We start from the raw sequence: 21087 nt of genomic DNA on the forward strand, positions 1-21087 counted from the left end.
GGTGGCAGGGATAAAATACAAGCAACACCTAGTTCTTGGAAATCTAGGAGCATTTTGTCTTTATAGGTCTGTGTTATAATCAGAGAATGAAGGAGGTGGAAAAAAAAAAAAAACCTATTCAAACTGTCATCAATAGCTTAATTACATTAACAAAATTACTGACAGTTGGGCACGGAAGGGGGCAGTGATGTTAGTTACAGTTTGTCTGCGCGAACAATACAGCTGTGGTAGAGAAAGCCTGGCCTTTCTCATCTCGATATATTCACACATTGTCCATTAACGTGCACTAATGGGTTTACTTAGAAGAATGGAAATATTTTTCACTTTCCTGCACCCTTTCACAACTAGTTTAAGACATTCAGTTGTTCAAAATAAACATACTGCACACAGAATATGTAAACAATGAAAACAAACAACAACTGTTATGTTAGCAGCCAGAAATGTCATCTGCAACTGACATCTGAGGTAGCAGTAAGATATGACAGCTATGAACAAAAAAGAAGGTGCAGCTACACTCATTCTCTGGTTAGTTGCTGCTACAGTAGCTATCTAGTAAACAAGTAGCTGTCAATCACTTTTTTATTCTGATCCAAATGCAACTAAGATTCAATGTAGGCTAACTGCTGGATATAAATGGGTAACAATTCAGTAACAAAATACTGAACCAGAAATGAAATGTCAACACATGTTAATAAAAACTGACCAACATAGAAATAAAAAAAAATCTTTAATATGTTTACACTGTTACAGGAACAAACAGCTCAACAAAACTTAAGCTCTGTTTAAAATACAACATTACATCTACAGCAGTTGCAAATGTTTCAATGATAATAACTCATTAACAAAAATCTCTCTCTCCACACACACACACACACACACACACACACACACACACACACACACACTTTGTACACATTTTCAGTGACTCCATGAGTGAATATGCGACCATGAAATGTATCTTATGTACACTGTCCGTAACGTTCAAGCACTGGAGTCAGTGGCCCACTGTAAACCTACAGCAGTTTATGTACAGAGATTCTGCTTCCCAAGCAGAAAGCTGCACTATATCTTGCTAATGCAATGGAATATCAATTTGTTTCTATTCTTCTTTCTTCGCTTTTTTCTCTTCTTCTTCAGGTTTGTCTGCACTGCTGCCACTACTTCCAGTACTGGAGGAGTCCCTCTCTGCAGCCATCTGAGGGGAGGTGAGAAGAACAGGTTATAGGCTATTATTATTATTATTATTATTATTATCACCACCACCAGACGAATCTCCCAACTTTCACATCCATATATTAGAACTTATAAGCAATTAGTTTTCTCTCCAAAGTAGGATGTGTACAAATATGATTTGGTGCACGAACAGAACTGTAAACTCCCCACTTTACGACTGGCACTCTTCAAATGTTCTGCGAATGCTTCTCAGGTCTCATAACATGTTTATGCAGTACTCATGATTGCTCCATACCTTATGTAGCAACATCTTGTCAATGGTCATCACAGCAGCACTGTTGCATTCTCAAAGCTGTTCCAGTGTTCTAGGCAATGGAGATACAGGAACTTTGTCCTTGATGGACCTCCAAAGGAAAAAAAAATCACAAGGTGTTTTGGGGAGCCAAGAGAACAGGGCAACATACCGTATTTACTTGAATCTAAGCCGCACTCAACCCGAATCTAATCCGCACCTGAAATTTGCAACTCTAAATTCAAGGGGAGAGAAAAGTTTTAGGCCGCACCTCCACATCGAAACAAAGTTGGTCCATTGTAATATGAGACAATTTACGTAGAATGAATGACGATACAGCGACAGTAGTTTGGTTTGAGTCTAAGCTTAGCAGTTAAGCTTCACCAGGCAGCCATTGCTATGTGTCAGGCGCTCTGTCCGTATTTATACGAGTACCCTTCCTTTTTCACGTGCTCCGTCTGGTTTGAATCGATTGCTTATTTTGCTTTGATCTGATAAGTGCAGTTTTCTTCGTTATAGGTGTTCACGTCACTCTAAGCTGAAAATGCATTACTGTACTGTTTCATGCATTGTTTGTCGCATTCTGATATTGCGTGTTTACGGCCTGTCGCCGCTCGCGGCTCTCTTGTGCGCACCACCACCGCTTACAATTAAAGAGAGAGAGAGAGAGAGAGAGAGAGAGAGAGAGAGAGAGAGAGAGAAGAATCGTCTCATTAGCGAAACAATGGCAAGAGACTGCGATTTGTTGTTACTTGCACTGCTGCTTTCTTTGATAATAAACAACAAGAACCAAATAATAGACTGCGTATGATAGAACATGTTCTGAATGAGACTTAGGGGAAAATTTTTCTCCGTTTGAAAATCTTTGAGGCCGCTTCTTTAGTACATCAAATTCTGCACAGAAATTAGAGTCATCTTAGATTTAAAAATCTAGTCAGTTGCTGTGATTCATTTCTGACTATCACTATTAGGCATAGGAATAATACGAATATAAACATGACACTATACGTATATTCTTCCGCGTTTGCTGTTGTCTCTCTCTAGTTTTGTAGTTTATTAGGCACACAGGATTTAAATGAGATAGCAGCAAACGCAAAAGAATACCGTATTTACTCGAATCTAAGCCGCACTTTTTTTCTGGTTTTTGTAGTCCAAAAAACCGGCCACGGCTTAGAATCGAGTGCAAAGCAAGCGGAAGTTCTGAAAAATGGTGGTAGGTCCCGCCACAACTAACTTCTGCCGTCTAATATATGTAGCGCTACAGTAAAAAACAAAAACAAACAAACGAGTTCCGACCACATTATCCACCGAAGTAAATACAAATTACGTACTGTTCATCTTCGAATGTAGCAGAATTTTAATGTACTACGAAAATCCAAATGGCAAGACTGTTTGGGATGTTTGTCAATATGGCCAACCGTACGTTCTGATTTTTTTCCTACCTGTGAGAAGAGATTGTTGCTAATAGGAACCTTATGAAATGTGAATCACATACGCAGTATTCTCTTCACCATAAGAATAATACGAATATAAACATTTTGCCATGTATTCTTTCGTGTTTGCTGCTATCTCATTTAAATCATGTCTGCCTAATAAACCACGAAACTAGAGTGAGGCGACAGCAAACGAGGAAGAATAAACATATCATGTCATGTTTATATTCGTATTATTCTTATGCCTAATAATGATACAGTCAGAAATGAAGCACGGCAACTGACTAGATTTTTAAATCTAAGATGACTAATTTCTGTGCAGAATTTGATGTACTAAAGAAGCGGCCACAAAGATTTTCAAACGGAGAAAATTTTTCGCCTAACTCTCATTCAGAACATGCTCTATCGTATGCAGTCTATTACTTGGTTCTTCTTGATCATTATCAAAGAAAGCAGCAGTGTAAGTAACAACAAATAGCAGTCTCTCGCCATTGTTTCGCTAATGAGACGATTCCTCTCCTCCCCCCCCTCTCTTTTTTAATTGTAAGCGGCGATAGCGTGCACAAAAGCAAGCCATGCTGCGAGCGGCAACAGGCCGTAAACACGCACTATCAGAATGCGACAAACAATGCACGAGACAGTACAGTAATGCATTTTCAGCTTAGAGTGACGTAAACACCTACAAAAAAGAAAACGGCACTTGTCAGATCAAAGCAATATAAGCGATCGATTCAAACCAGACGAAGCACGTGGAAAATGAAGGGTACCCATATAAATACGGACGGAGCGCCTGACGCATAGCAAGCTTAACTGCTAAGCTTATGACTCAAACCAAACTACTGTAGCTGTATCGTCATTCATTCGACCTAAATTGTGTCCCATATTACAATGGACCAACTTTGTTTTGATTTGGAGGTGCGACCTAAAACTTCTCTCCCCCCTTGAATTTCGAGTCTCAAATTTCAGGTGCAACTTAGATTCGGGGAAATTTTTTTTTTTCCTTTATTTCGAGTCTCATTTTTCAGGTGCGGCTTAGATTCGAGTAAATACGGTACATGGCAAAATGTTTATATTCGTATTATTCTTATGGTGAAGAGAATACTGCATGTGATTCACATTTCATCAGGTTCCTATTAGCAACCATCTCTTCTCACAGGTAGGAAAAAATTCAGAACGTACAGTTGGCCATGTTGACAAACATCCTAAACAGTCTTGCCAGTCGGATTTTCGTACTACATTGAAATTCTGCTACATTCAAAGATGAAAAATACGGAATTTGTATTTACTTCGTTGGATAATGTATGAAAATGCAGTGGTCAAAACTCGAGGCGGAGGAAAAAAGCTCGTCTTCCACCTTTCTTTTATTTAATTTATTTACTGACGCAGAGGTTTTGGTGCCAGTATTTATCTTTGTGCCTACAAAGCATGCCTGTGTAGCACTACATATATTCAACAGCAGAAGTTACTTCTAGTGGCACCTAGCAACATTTTTCAGAACTTCCGCTTGCTTTGCACTTGATTCTAAGCCGCAGGCGGTTTTTTAGATTACAAAAACTGGAAAAAAAAGGGGCGGCTTAGATTCGAGTTAATACGATAATCTTTATTTCTAAATCAATTCAGTGATGCTGAAGTTTGTTGTTTAGGTGGTGACGAACATTGAATGCTCTGATGAGGGACTGCCCTGTCTTGTTGGAAGATGTAATTATTGGAATTGGCAGTCAGTTGTGGAAACAACCAGAACTGCATTACATCAGGTTAAGAGGTACCTATTAATCTTCTCATAGAAGAAACACTGCCCATATACCTTCTCTGTTACATGGTACAGAAAACACTAACCTTTGACAAATCTAATTCGTGCACCTTAATTTTGTGAGGCTTTCCAGGTAAACGGAATGTTGCTTTGTCACAAACATCAGCCTGGAGGTGAAATGTTCATCCTCAAGTCTTTCCTACATTGCGATGCAGAATTGAAGGTGCAGGCCTTACTCTTCAAGTTTTAATTGCTGTACAAGCTGCAGACCACACTTGCAATGTAACTACCACCGTAAAACTGTCCCCATAGTTTGCTGCTGTACTCCAAGTTTGTGACTTGCATAAAAAGCTTTACTTCATCCTCTAAAGAGATGGCATTTGGAAGAATTTTTCAACTGGTACTTTTATATTTACTGGGACAACCAGTGCCCCCAAATTCTTGATACCAACACAGTGCTCTGTTTACATGGTGGTTCTTGCCCATGATTCTGTCTGAAAACATTCTACACTGTTGTAAAAAACATCCTGCATATTCCAACACAAAAACTTTTTGTTTTGTCACAATTTTGTCAATGCCAACTGGTAGGCACAATGCAAACTCCATGAGTTTACAGTTTTATTTGTACATCAACCATATTTGTACACTTAACACCTTGGGGAATACAGAACTTTGAAAATAAATGAACCATTAAAATAGTAGCCCTGTACAGTGTGTATTGCCTTAGGATAATTACATAAAGACGAATGTATAACATAATGAGTAGACACATTCAGTGTTATGTTCAGAAATGTGTTAAGAATATAAACTCATCATCCCAACAATCATGGTACAACACTATGTGATAGCAGAAAAATTTTGCTGTTCCTATATTGTAATAATTTTAAACTGAGGGATCTATAGCAATAAGTCATGACATTGAAACATGTGTTTATGGTCCTAATTATATCCATATTTTGCTTTTTCATGTTACAAAATTCTCTCTCTCAGATCTCAAATTGGTGATCATTCGAACATCTCTTGTGGTAAGATAAGCAGTTCACATGCAAATGGTTCTTGTCATTGTTTTTAGGATCAGCAATTTATGTTGTAAGCACATTTTCATACCGTTCTGAGTGTCCCACACTTTCCTTATTAGGAAATAATAATAATAAAAAGGGGGGTTAACTGATCACATCCCATTTGATGCTGGAACATTTCTTTAACATGCTGGAATTCTTGTCCATGATACAATTTTTTGGTATGCACCCAGTGCCAATATTTGTAAATATTTACTTAAGGCTACACTGATCAGCCAAAACATTATGACCATTGTCCACTGTGAGGTTGTATACTGCCTGCTGGCACTGAGGGCAAATTGTGATTACAGTGGGCAGGGGTGCATAGAAACTGGAAAACAGGTTGATGCTTGTGTACAGATATACCACGATTCACGCAAATGGCTGCTCAAAACATTCAGTGCGCCACACACTCAGGCCAGTGGGAGCAGTATTACGTTATGGGGTACATTCACCTGAGCTTCCAAGAGATGTGCCCTAGTAATCTAATGCACCATGACAGCTGTGGACTACGTGAACATTATCAGGGACTACTTGTTACCCCTCACACTATATATCTTCCCCAAAAGCAGTGGCACCTTCCAGCAGGGTAACTGTCCATGTTACAAGGCCAAATTCATACTGCAATGGTTTGAGGAGCATGATAGTAAACTCACATTGATGTCTTTACCATCAAATTCATCTTACCTGCATCTGATGAAACCCAACTGGGACACTAGCAGACACCAATGCCCACAAACCAACTGTCCATAAATTAAAGAAGTGTGTGATCTGTGCGTAGGTATCTGATGCCACAAATCTCTGGACATTTATGAAGTACTGCTTGAATCCATGGCATGCAGAACCATTGCTGAATTGTGTTTAAGAGATGGACTAGCATGCTTTTGTGTATGCAGTCAATGTTTTGGCTCATCAGTGTACTTTAACAATACCTGCATATGCTGTTTTTTCATACATATTCCATGCCTTTTGTGGTATGGTTTTGTTAACTGAGGAGAGGCGGCAAATGAAAAAAAAGGGGGGGGGCTGAGGGAGGGAGGGCTAAAGTTCAACATTATGGATAAATAAATATTACATGCTACTGATTTGTCTCTAACTCAGAACCTATTATCAGTTGTAACAATGCGACAGAGAAGAACTTCTACAGCTTCTCTTCAAGTTTCTATTCTTTTTGGAAGCTTTTGTAACAACCCCACTACAAAATTTGACACCTACCACACAAACATATTAGAAACTTTCTGAAGCAATGCAGCAACTGACTTCAAAACAATGATAAGTTTTTATTTTTTCTGTAAGGTCAAACACTTGTACGAAACCATCTTTTAAGAAATTTAGTAAATTTACCTTTTTGTATGCCATTTCAAATAATTTTAGTGATGCTTGTTGAAGAGAACCTGCTGCTTTACGTATTTCTTCAGGGTCTGTCTCATCTTTCTTGGCAACTAGTTCACGAACCTTCTGTATCTCTTCCTTCATTTTGTCACACTGAAAAAGAGTTATTATTAGCATTGTTGTTATTGCCACAGAAAACAACAAAAGAAAAAAGAACTAGTGAGCCAGATAAACATACAGTACTCAAAATAGGGACCTGAAATGTATATTTTTTGCGAGATTTGCATGCCTGAAGATGAAACTGATCGCAAAAAATAAAAGAACAGTGATTAGAAATAGCAGTACTAACAAAAAGAGTACACAGTTTTATTCTTTATTAATAATAGATTCTTGAGTGGAATATTTGCTTAAAAAACACACACACAACAACAACTTCGAAAGTTTCTTTTCTGAATTTTTCTTCTGTTGGCTCTAAGTTTTCTGTTGTAATGCAGCAGCATTTTTTCACTGGTGAACAGTGTGGTTCTCTGAGTTCAGGTTTGCCTTCTCTCACCCAGTTCGACAACTGCAAAGTCTGCAGATAATTGATTTCAATGTGCAACTTAGAAGCCCTGTTAACATACTACAAAGAAAGGTTTAAGAAGAAAGTTTCAGAAATGGAGGAAGAAAAACAACAGGTATAAAGAAGAAAGCAAAATAAGCATAGTGAAACAATACTGAAAGGAAAGATGAAGACTAAGTTAGAACACTGGCTATAGAGGGGCCCAATGTGGGAAGAAACAGCAGCAAAAGAAGCCAGAGATTTGTTTCTCATGGAGGACATTTTCCCTTGCAACAAGAGAGACAATAACGAGCGAACAACTGTTCTGTATTTAGCAATAGCAACCCACTAAAAAACATGTCTGATATCACAGAATAACATTTTGATGACATTTCTGCAGACTTCTAGGCCCTGTGTTGACTCAAATTTGGCTTCCAAATGGAAGGGCACAACTAGGTTGAATACCCAACAACATTTCAAAATAATACACAGGAAAAGCTTAAAAATCATACTTCTGTTCCTGAAGTTTGCTTATTTAATGTATGTATGTGTGTTCTGTACAGTTAAGGCTCCTCGCAAAATATGTGCACAGAATTAATAATAATGTTTTACTTTTATCACGATAAAGAGACACCCATGGTTTTTATTATTTCAAATATAAACCATTACTAACAAATAGCCAAGGGACATTATTCACTACAAGTTACTTACAATTAATTTACCATCACCATCATTGTAAATTTGTGATCACAGTTTTCCTATAAACATATGAGACATCTGTAGACTATGTAAAGTTATTTTTATGCCTTGCTTTAGTTATTCGTCTTCCATTATGCCAGAGGACAGCTCAGAATGAAATGAATTCAATGCACTGATACGAATTAAACTGTCCAGGTCAGTTGAACTTGCAATGTAATGAATATGTACTGGCAAATTTAAAGAATTTGGTAGAATTTTAGCATACCTCTTCTTTTGGTAATTGGTCCTTAAACTCCTCCATCTTGGACTCAATATCATGAGTGATACTTTCTGCTTGATTAACTGCTTCCACACGGTCTTTCTTTACCTTATCCTGTGCAGCAAATGCTTCAGCATTCCGTATCATATTTTCTATCTCGTCGTTACTTAAGCCACCTGATGACTGAATAACAACTGAAAACAAAAATTTTAAATATTAATGAGGTACCTACCATTACCGTAATTTGCACACATTTAAAATAAAGATTACTCATATGAATATAATAGTGGGAAACATTCCACATGGGAAAAATATATCTAAAAACAAAGATGATGTGACTTGCCAAACAAAAGCACTGGCAGGTTGATAGACACACAAAACAAACACAAACATACACACAAAATTCAAGCTTTCACAACAAACCGTTGCTTCTTCAGGAAAGAGGGAAGGAGAGGGAAAGACGAAAGGGTGTGGGTTTTAAGGGAGAGGGTAAGGAGTCATTCCAATACCGGGAGCGGGATTGGAATGACTCCTTACCCTCTCCCTAAAAACCCACACCCTTTCACCTTTCTCTCTTTCCTGATGAAGCAACGGTTTGTTGCAAAAGCTTGAATTTTGTGTGTATGTATGTGTGTATCAACCTGCCAGCGCTTTTGTTTGGTAACTCACATCATCTTTGTTTTAAGATATAAAGATTACTCCTGTTAGGCATATCGGTGTGACTGAATTAATGCAAGACCACAAAACTGATTTACGAACAACAGTACAAAGTATGGGAAGTGCTAGATAAGAAAACTTCCGGCCACAGCAGAAAGAGATTGTGGTGTGTGTGTGTGTGTGCGTTTTACTTCAGGAAGACTTCTGTCCAAAAGCTTAAACATGCAGCAGTCTTTTTGTTGACCATGTCTATGAGTGTCTTCTCTTTATCAGGGGCAGTAGTCTATCCTTGTCATAATATTGTTGTTACCCATCCCATTTTCCACCGATTATAAATTCTTTATGGACATTTTAAAAATACAACACTGACAACATGACACATCCACAGCATACTGCCCCAAACACAATGTAATCTGATAACTACTAATGGTAGTGACCAGATACCAATAAATGCTGGTCCATGTAATTTCATAATTGACTCTGCTCACACCAGTCCCCTCACCGAATCCGAAAGTCTTGTTCGAGAGCACGCGGTGACATTCGGATCTAGTTTCGTTTTTACGGTTTCGTGAATTATGGATTGCAAATCTGTGAAAGCACATGACGGGACTCAACAATATGTGAGTCATGGTTTATATACTACAGATTTCCAAATAGTGTTCTGCAAATTTTGCAACTGTCACATGGGGTGGGATAGGAAGGATAATGTCAAAAAACATATTAAATTGGACAAACTTTCTTCCCACTATCAAGAAAATGCTGCTGCTGCTTCTCAAAAGAGGCAATCTTGGACTGCTGATTGCTTAAGCAAAGCTGAAAGAAGTAAGCAAGATTACATTTTTGGCTCAGTTTGATTGGCACGTGCTGGACAATAGCTGTGTCAAACTTAAATCAAGTAGTGACAATCGTTAACAGCTTTTATAAACACTCTGAAGTGCAAATATAAATACGTACAGCTTTTTAAATTCAAAATGTAAAAGATGCAAACTTTTCCCATACCAATTGTTACTTGTTGGAACAGCTGGTTTAAAGCTATGTTTTATTTGAAAAATTACTTTCATGAGATTGTCAGTTTTTTCCAGTTGCCAGATATGAAAGACACTTTCAATAGAGGTGTGAATTTTATAAAAAATTTGACAGAGGTGAAAAATATTCACACACACATGGTGTTTGTCAAGGATCATGCCAAGCTGCTTGTGGATCTGCTAACATTACTCAAAGGTTCAAAACATCCCAAAGGTCACAGGCTGTATCCTAAATTAAACAAAGAGGAATTAAACTGCTGCAGATATACGTCAAGGACAATATTCAGACTTGACAAAAAATTTGCTGCAAACTAACTGCTTTGGAGCAAGCTGCTTGTAAAGATCCTATTTTTTTTAAGGTAGCCAATGCTGCAGAAATTAAGCTTGCAACACTCTGAAGCGGGGATCCTAATTGTAAAGAATCTGAGGCTTTGGCACGGGCATTTTATCCACAAAATGTCATTCTGAATAGTGCTGAAGAACTTCAAACTGAAAGACTTCGGAGTTTCTAACAGTAGCAACAGAACACACAGTGTCTAGTGGGTATGCGTGTTTCAAAAACTTGTTGAGAAGGAGCTCATGCAACACAATAGAATTGATATGATCAATGGTTTTAGGGTCATGAGAACAGCGAGCGCATATGAAATGTTTGCCAAATATTGTTTGGATTTTTTGTGGACACCCATAAACAATGTTGATAGTGAGAGAATTCCACCTCGCTATAATACAATTTTAACTGATAAGAGATGTAATCTAAAAGAAAGTAGTGCAGAAATTTATACTTTCCTTTCTTCTGAGGAATAGAATTTGCTGTAACCATAATGGAATTACTGCTGAAATTTGTACTCTTCGAGCAATAACAACACATATTTTGAAAATTCTGTTGTAAAATACCAGTTTTCTTTCATTCCTCAAACACATTGACTTTGCAGAAGCATTAAATGAAACAGTTGCCAAGAATAGGGTGTAACAGTGAGAAGAGAGATTATTTTATTGGTCTAATTGTTGCCAAAAAATGGATGCTAATCTGGCTAAAAATAGATCCTAATGTCATCAAAAATAGATGCTACAAATTACGATCCCTTATTATTAGCAATACACATGCACTGAAATCTACAACAGTTCAACCGGCCTACAAACAATCATACTATGCTATCAATAACAATAGCAAAGGTAGTAGTGCTTATGCTCTTGAAGTCTAGCAACAGCAAATATCATGTAATATCTATCCAACTCACACAAGGAGCAGCATTATTAATACTACAGTTAGAAAGTTGCTTGTCAGCCTATTATTTCTTTTGACACTATCCTTCCCTGGATAGCATTTGCTGGGAAGTGTTGAAAGGAAAGGAAGAGGGAGGAAAAGGACTAGTGACATTTAGGAAATGGGGAGAGGGAAACATTGTCCACAACCCATGGTCAGGAGAGTTTACATGGGTGGCATGATAGGGAAGTGATTATTTTTGTTACTAAATAAATATAACCAACATAAATTGCAATTTTTAGAACAGTATCATTATTGCTGATATTACAACCTGTCTTTCCCCTCAGTTTTATTTGTTTCTACTTTTGGCATTTGGTCATTGCCATACAGCCATCCATCATATTTGCAAACTACCTTTATTGTTATTCTGCTATACATTTTATGAATTGATAGTTGCAAAAATATTAAGGGTATGACTAAATGACTGATACATGTTACGACTATCAACTACTCAAAAGTTACACACCACAATAATAAAAGAAAGAAAACAGTATACAAATATCCGTGTGTCTAGATAGTGAAGTCACACATATAGAAGTGGGCGAACACATTTAAAACCCTACACTCTTTTTCGTCGACAAAAACACAGCAGCTGGCTGTGAAAGTGGAATCTTTGCGTTAACCAATGTGATCATAAAGGATTTTTGCTGTGTCTTGTATCTGATACACAAGAACAGTAGAAGATTCAAGTCTCCTTCACAGCCTCAGAACAGGTGGGTTGGGAATGTGTCATGATTTAAGCACCGGCATGAAATGGTTATGAGTCCTCTGCTCTTTTCTAATCAATAAACCAAGAGGACACAGTTATTTTAGGCTGCAGCTGGCCACATTTTACATCTTGATATCTTTGCTGACTCTTATAGTTTCTATCAGTCTTGTATCACTTTTTCATTGATTAACCTCAGCATACCTTGATAAGGAAGCCTCTCACTCAGAATTTCATTTAAGTTCATTGCTTGCTTCGCTAAACTGTCTAATACTGCATTATGAAAGATGGCACTGATCTGGAATCCACAAGGATTTTGTTAGTGTATCTGGTAATACCCTTTAACTGCTTCCCTTAACTGTGATGGCTTCTGCATAATAAGATTGTTGCCTCCAAGGGTAGAGAATAAAAGACTTGATAATTTTCTGCAGGGTTGTATACTGCACATCCTGTTTTATTGCTATCAATGGTCCTGGATCCATCGGTGTAAATCTTTGTTGAATTCAAGAAAACAATATTGAGCAAACTGGGCTGATTTCAGTCTTCAAATTTGGAGACTTTATACAGTGCAATGTTATAAAAGATCAGAACATTTTCTTCTCAGTACCTGAATGGGGCTAGAAATTCTGGTAAGAATCATGTTTTTGTAGTTTCTTTTCATACAAAGTTCACCATTCAAGGGATTTAACAACTGACAGGTTTCTTTTCTTTTCAGATCAATACTTAAGTTTTTCGGTGTCTCACCAATATTTCATTATGCCATTTATTAAAGGGTATCCTTGTCTGCGAGACTCACTTCAAAATGAATTTATTCACAAGTTTTCCCCTTCCAGTATTCAGTGACTATTCCCTTGACTCAACAAGGAGAGCATTGGTAGGTGTGGAAAAACGTGCCTCCAGTGGATATTTGAATACATACTTGAAGTTCGTATAGTTTCGATATTGAATTTCCTGCCCACCATCGAGATAAAAATATGCATCCACAATCCAAGACCGAAGAGTCCTATACACGTTGAGCAGGAATTTTGTTGGTGAGCAGTACAATAGCCTTTCACTAAAAATTGTTTATTCGGCTGGAGTCGCTGTAGTTGCTACACAGCACAGCTGTAACCTTCTGACTACGTTTACTTTACTTGAAATAATTGAACAACTGTTCCATTGTAAAATGTTCAACCCTATAACTTGATACCAGTAGGTCATCAATTGATGATTTTATTAACAGCTGTGTATTTTCTTCAGTTTATTTTTTCCATCCAATAAGTACTACATTGTCAAGTTTTTCATCTAGAGTATCACTGAAACCCCAACCATGTTTACTCTGTGGTTCTAAAGCCAGGGAATGTGTGTTATCCGAGACCGCATTTCCGTAACTTCCTCTTGGGCCTATTAACAAGTGGTGTGGATAATTATAGCCTCAGTGATTCTTTTGTTTGCTCAATATAAGTGTTTCCTGGCAGCAATTCTGCTCTATCAATGGGTGGATTAGCAGTTTGTTGACATGTCATACCTATTATATTGTATGATTCTGAGGGCCTCTACACTCCCTTTTTTTTTCAGTCCATTCTTGCTGGAGAAAGGGGGGCGGTTCCAATTCCTTTGTAAATTTTGTAAGTCCAAATGGCTGAAATTTAGGTACATCAACATTTGCAAGCAGAGGGAAAGACTGAACAGTCTGAGAATAGGTTGCATTGCGTAATTAATTCTTAATCTCTTTAAAGCACCAGTTGTCTTGAGCTGTTATTTCATTATCTCTTTTCCTAAATAGGAAGATACTACATTTTTTTCTTCATATCTTCCTGGCACTGTGGCGCTGTTCTCTTTTATATTGTCTGCAACATTGCCAAGCTGTGCTCCCACAACAAACACTGGAAACATCAATACACTGCTGTTACATGTGGAGTAACTTCACAGGGCATGCTATGAATATACACATACCGTGGAAGGATCTGAGTAAAAAGTGAGACTACCAGCCTGCAAATTTATAACATAACATATGTAATTCTGAGTGACATGTTTCGTCTTTCGCTTTACTCTGATTACATGAACACTGGAAGTTCACAACGTTCCGGAGACACACCTTGAATTACTCCAGGTTCAACACCATATGGTTAGGAACACTTGGCTCAAAATTTAGCTCAGATATCATTTCTGACTGTACTAAGTAATATGCAGCTGCTGGGGATTTGGCTTCAATTTTTAAACTGTTCCTGCCTGCTTGTGAGCTACTAACATAGTGGCCACAGATCCTTATGTGACTAAATAATTTTTCCTATCCTCCTTGTGTCAGTTTTCTAGCTTTATACATAAATTATGTATGTATGGGCTTGCATAAGTTTCATGGAAGTTTTTCTGGTGGTGGTATTGCTACATTTCAATCTGTTGGCAATGGTTCCTGATCTACACGCACCTCATTTTTATTGTCTGTTCACAGATACCATCATTGTTACTGCTAGTGGGAGTTGCCAGTGGAGCAATCTGTTGTGTCAAATCTAAAGCTTGTCTTCTGTCATGAACTTTAATGTCCTTGTTACTGACCAGTTCACTGCAGGATTACTTCTTTCATTGTTCAAACAATGCATGACACTTACCACCAGATCACAACCATTATTGTTACAATTGGAAATAATATTCCTTCCCTCAACATACACCCTACTGCCGATGTCGGTAATGCTAAGCGTGAAGCTTGTTATTAACCTATTGCCTCTTCAAGTGCAACTCAACGATTCTTATGTAATAATACTACAATATCGATGTGTTAATGTGTTTTTGTCAGCTAACAACACTAACCAATAATCACAGCTCAAGATTCATGGAGAACCACTTCACGAAAATCAATTTTTAGTTAACATGACGAGAATTAATTTAGTTAACATATGACAGTTAGCTTACCAAATATCAATTCTACTCAATTTACCGTGTATCTTTTTTTAATGGTTTGTGACCTATTTCCTGTTAGCTTGTATCTTCAGTGTCTTGCAATCCAATTTTCTTTATTGGTTACCCAATTTTATTGTTGAACTGCCTTCTCTCTCTGTTTTGCAATTTCTTTTCTTTGCCTACCTACAAACTTTTCTTGTTTGGCTACTGTTTTTCAATACTTTCCTTGCAGTCTTATTTGCTTTTCACCACTAATTGCAGTATATTTAACCATCTCTTGTTTCAGTTTTACAGGATTTTTGGCACTTTCTTTCAGTCACCAATTTGTCTGCTTATAGGAACTGTACATCATTTTTCACCACATGGTTACCTTTTTCATGCCTTGAGTGTTTTTCCTGTTCAATAACCCTCCACTTTAATTAGTAATCTACCTGTTTAGTGATCCCCCTCCCCACTCAATTCTGCAGATTTGGTATTAACGTAATTGTAGAATTCAATATCAGAATGTGATTTACCAGGTCTGTTCAAAAAATTATGGAGTGTTCATAATTTTGCACCAATGGCGTGTTGCAGCGAAATGCGGCTCGCATCCTTGCACACGCCTGCGTTTAATGTGTAACTGCCGGAAGTTTAATTTTAGTATGTCTATTCGTTATTGTTCGGTGCTGCATTGAATAGAACGTTGTGTTGGAGCAACGCTTCTGCATTAAATTTTGCTTGAAACTCAAGAAAATCTTTACACACACCAAGTAATGCAGGAAGCCAATGGTGATGAGTAATTAAGCTGTACTCAGTGTTAAAAATGGTTCACACCATTTAAAAATGGTCCGACAAAAGTTGAAGATGACCCTCATTCAGGGCACCCTTCGACACCTATCTAAGGATTTGTTCATCATGAATTCATGCCACAGGGACAAACTGTTAATGGTACTATTCGGACATGCTGTGATGCCTGTGAGGATATGTGAGAAGGGAACAGACAGTAATGTGGTGGGAGAATGCATGGCTCTTGCATCACAATAGCACACCTGCACATCCATCCCTGTTGGTACATGACTATTGCACAAAAAAAAAAAAAAAAAAAAAAAAAAAAAAAAAAAAAAAAAAAAAAAAAAAAAAAAAAACACGAAATCACTGTGCTAATAATAATTTATACTCTCCAGATATGGTCTCAGCGATTTTTTTTTTCATTTTTGAAGTTGAAAGGATGAAGATTTGCAATGATAGATGAGATAAAAGAAAATTCGCAGACTGCATATCGCACAATCCAGCAAGAGATGTACCAAGACTGCTTTGGCAAGTGGACAGTATTGGGATTAGTCTATCAATTGCAGAGGATAGTATTTCGAAGGAGACTATGCACAATAAGTGAAAGGTAAGTGTAGAAAAATTTTGTGGACAAAGTTCCAGAATTTTTTTAACAGACCTCATAAATATCTTTTATGAAAGTTATGGTGATCAGTAAGCAATGTACATTTCTACCCACAGAGAACTTACATGTCAGGAAACAAGTGACACTTCAATATGCTCCTTCAGCTTTACATTTTTAAAGTTACATGTAGAACTAATGTGTGCTTTCTATGTATTCAGATAAATTTATTTTCATTATTAGATATACTACTTATACAATAAATAACAACAGGAATCTTACTTTGTTGCTCCTTTCCTGTTCCCTTATCTCGGGCCGAAACATGGACAATTCCATTAGCATCAATATCAAAAGTGACTTCAATTTGCGGAACACCACGTGGAGCTGGTGGGATGCCCACCAAAGTAAACTGACCTAACAATTTATTGTCAGCTGCCATCTCTCTCTCTCCTTGATGGACCTTAATTTCTACCTGTGTCTGTCCATCAGCAGCAGTTGAAAATACCTGAAGAGAAAAAAAAGATTTTTTTTATTAATAATGGTCAAATCTTCTCTAGAGGGATGGGTTGTGGAACATAATTCACACAACTGAGGCCTTGCAGTTTTTGGTGACGTCTGTCACCCACCTGTTATACATCATTGCACTCGATATAAAACTCCATCCTGAGACCTAGATAAGGACACAATGGCCTGTATGAAAATACTGTTTATTTCTAGTTCGTGGTCAAGAATTTCACGTCTCATCTTAAAATTAACTTATTAGCCTCAAATTCCATTACAGTGTGACATACTGACAAATATTTCAGAATCCAAAAGAGTCACAAAAGCCTTCTGCAAGACATTTGTTAAGTAACATTCTCAATGCACCCTTCCGTAGAATATGTAAATACTTTTCTGCAAGATCTGCATCACCCCAGAAAATTACACCATGTGACAGTACTGAGTCGAAGTATGCTAACAATCCCATCAGAGCAAGGGAAGAGACTTATAAGTGCAACACACACGGATCTAAGGCTTTTTGTAAAGTTATCCACATGCTGTTGCAATATGATACCTAAAAACTACAAAGATGGAGTTTCATATAGTAGGTGCCTACTGATCTCCACTTCTGATACCTGTAAACCATTTTTATTTGCTTAGAATTTTCTAATAGAAGTCTTTTTATACTATGAGCTAAGCTGTTTGTTGTGAAATAGTTTTAAGCCTGTTCTGTGTCAGAGGGAAAATTCTCTCAAGAAAATTATAAAATACTGCAACAAAACTGTTGACCAGTACTTACCTTGATGAGAAATGTCAGCACTGCTGACAGATGCACACATAACAGCACACACACCTTCGTAGCTTTTGCCCTCATCTTTCCTTCCTTGAGAAGAAAATCTGGATAGATTGGAGAATTTTAAAAAGGGAGGGCACGCCACTCATACACTCACAATAGGCATGTCCCTCTCATCCTGAGGTCTGCATTACATGCTCTTCCCTTTTAACCTTCACCAACCTAGCTCCCACTCCTCCCCATGGAAGTAGCTATTACTTCTAAAAGCTAGGCTACATGTGTATGTGTGTGTGGGGGGGGGGGGGGCGGTGGTATAGGGGCAACTGAAAGATTTGGCATCATAGAAAATGCAGACACAAAAAACTTTTTAGTTCAGCTCTACCAGGACTGAGTTGAATATATACTGCTTTAATACACAGGAAAACAGTGACTGCCTTGTAAATTTTTTTTTATTGTATGTTTCAGCCTCAGATCATAGAAGAGTACCATTACTGGTTTTCATTTGTTACCAAGTCATATTTAGATGATTTGTTTAAAATAAATTAAGAATGTAGTAAAATACCAAGAAACGAAGTACAAAACAAATTAACTTCTACATACAGCCTTGGCATTTGAGGCAAACATAGCTGTTTAGCTGCAAACTCTTTACAGCAATATACCACCATACTCACCTTAGCCTTCACTGGACGAGCCTAGTTCAAAAGCAGATTTCCTGGGCCATCACATTCAATCCTGGTACTGCTGATCCCTCCAAACAACAACTCTGGAGCAAACCATTGGTCGCTCAATAATATCCTAGTCTGGAATGTATTCATCAGCTACTTTGACAAAGCACTGACTTTCCAAAATCAGGCCCTGAAATGAGATCCATTCAATACAAGATTTTTCCCACCACACCTAGAACAGCTTTTCACCACCCTCCTAATCTTGGCAGTATTCTCGTCAGACTCCATGCTGCTCCTGCAGCCATCTCCCTGCCATATGCACTCTCCTACCACCACCTATACCAGCCTTGTAACTGGCAAAACACACTATCAAAAGGGAGAGCCACATGTGAAATGACAGTGTACGCATTGTTCGGCCTTTTACATCAGCATGAATACCATCAAATTATCACTTAGGATGAAGGGGCACACGCAGACGGTTTATACTGGGCAACATGCAGTATCCTGTTGCCCAGCATGCACTACAACATGACTACTGTGATCTTGTTGCCTGTTGCACCACACGTGCCAGCTGGATTCTTCCCCCAGATACCAGTTTCGCAGAACTCCGCAGCTGGGAACTAGTGATGCAACATGTCCTTAATTCCTGCTAACCACTGGGCATTAGTATATGTTAATTTCTTCCACCTTTGCATTTCTGCACAGTAGCAACTCTTTTCTTTCCTCCGTTTGATTTTCTACATCTTTCATTTTCTTACCTGTCTATTTTTTGCCATCCCCCTCCCACCTGTTACGTACAATGCACTTAGCTTTTCATTCTTATTAACTTGCGCACAATGTTTTAGTAGTAACCTCTGTCTTGCGTATGGGTAATTCCACCTTTAAGCTCTCAGGTTTTCAAATCTCATCCGGTGCAGCCCCAACAGTCAGTCCTTCCATTTCATCCCATCTGGTATCTCATGATCTGCGGTTCTGAGTGACTTTCTTGAAATCCACCCCTTTCCTTCCCCTTCAACCCTACTGCCTGAAGAAGGAGCCACTGTCTCCGAAAGCTTGCCTAATTATAACCTCCTTTTAGGTGTGTGTGCTGCCGCCACTTGGTGAATAGACTTTATCTATCCAATTATATTATTTTGTTGGAAGTTTTGATACTTTGATCGACGTATCATCTTAACCAGGAGAGTTACGGCTCTCCAGAGATTAATGATTTTTGTTCTCTCTCTAATAGAGAATTAGGGTAAACTTATTTCTGGTTGTGAACTATGTGATGCCCACCTAATTAATGGATCAGCTGTCTGCTCTTTAAAACCACTTCTTCAATTACTATTAGGAAGAACTACTTTGCATTTAGCAGCCAATGACTTGAATTTTAACATCTGCACACTGTTGCCGTTACCAGGAAGCTGAATATAATTTGCTTTATTGACTTAATTCTTTTCGTGACCAATAATGCTCCAATCTGTAATTCCTTTGGTTTTACAGTTCTGCATTTTTGTGCACCACAACACCTGAACAGTTTTGTAGTTTTGTTTGCTATGCATTCTAAGCCTCTGTTACAAGTAGCCTTCTATGTTAGATAATGATGTTTTGATCCCAGAGGTAGCCACCTTTTCTCTGAACTTCTATTGGAATTGTCGCTGATCCATTCTGTGTGAAATCTGGGTTTCCAACACAGTACATTCTCATCTATCATGTGCTCTTTCTAGTTTTTCCCATGGTCATTCTCTCATGATGGTGTGATGAAGTTTGCATTTATAATTATGTGAAACAAGATTTTTCCCTTCCGGCAATGCTGTTCCATCAGCACGGCTATAAATTATTTTATAGGAGCCACATTAATTCCACAAAGGACAGGGGATTTAAATATATTTATCAATCACTGCTGAGCTGTATTTCTACTGTTTATAATGGTACTGAAAGAATGGTCAAAGCTTTACCTCAGTATCCAAATGCTCTATGAACCTTGGAATGTCCAAAAAGGATTTACCAGTTACTTAATACCATTATCTTTAATTACTTAATGGAATTTTTAAAATCCTATTGGGGCCTGTACACAATTCAAACTTATTTTTTATGTTATTGAATAAATTCTTCAGAAAGTTATTCAATGCAGTAATCTTCGATCTCTGGATACATAACACACCCACTTCCTTACATTACACAAAACAATAATTGAACAATATATTCCAACCAAAGCTTTTTTTTTTTTTGTAGTGAAACACACGCATTCCACACACCACAACTAAATTTAAACTTGCCTGGCTCTTCTTTGTCGGTATTGTGGTATTTCGTGATATAAGCCTCGTAAAGACTCCACCCAGTGTCTCAATACCCAGAGACAGAGGTGTGACATCAAGCAGCAGAACATCTGTTACATCACCAGCAAGAACACCTCCCTGAATGGCTGCTCCAACAGCAACAGCCTCATCTGGGTTCACAGATCGACTAGGTTGCCTACCAAATATATCCTGTACTGTTGATTGCACCTGGAAAGAGAAACTGATGTTAGTATGGATGTAACATCCCTCATTAGTGTTTCATATTTCTATATGTATCTACATCTGTTCAAAGGTGTGTGAATTCTAAGGGACCAAACCGTCTACATATACAAAGCAACAACTGCACAAACAATAATCTGGAAGAGCAGGGCATACTTACAATTTAAGACAACCTCAACAAATCAACATTGGCTGATCTGATTCTACAAGGAAGGA

At 37.9% G+C, this 21087-nt stretch overlaps 1 protein-coding gene across 1 annotated transcript in view; it reads right to left on the bottom strand.

Moving 5' to 3' along the window:
- Positions 1-715: 715 nt before the first annotated feature.
- The window catches only part of LOC126278690 (heat shock 70 kDa protein cognate 5), a 76173-nt gene continuing 55801 nt past the window's right edge, over positions 716-21087 (bottom strand). Inside the window, exons 10-14 of the mRNA XM_049978950.1 lie at positions 20632-20859; positions 16718-16940; positions 8544-8731; positions 7051-7191; positions 716-1195 (exon numbers count right to left, since the gene is read on the bottom strand). Of these exons, the coding sequence (XP_049834907.1) occupies positions 1100-1195; positions 7051-7191; positions 8544-8731; positions 16718-16940; positions 20632-20859 (876 nt within the window). The 3' untranslated portion in view covers positions 716-1099. The remainder of the gene's footprint in view (positions 1196-7050; positions 7192-8543; positions 8732-16717; positions 16941-20631; positions 20860-21087) is intronic.

This window comes from Schistocerca gregaria, chromosome 6 (assembly GCF_023897955.1).
Source record: "Schistocerca gregaria isolate iqSchGreg1 chromosome 6, iqSchGreg1.2, whole genome shotgun sequence".
In the NCBI taxonomy this organism is placed as follows: domain Eukaryota; kingdom Metazoa; phylum Arthropoda; class Insecta; order Orthoptera; family Acrididae; genus Schistocerca; species Schistocerca gregaria.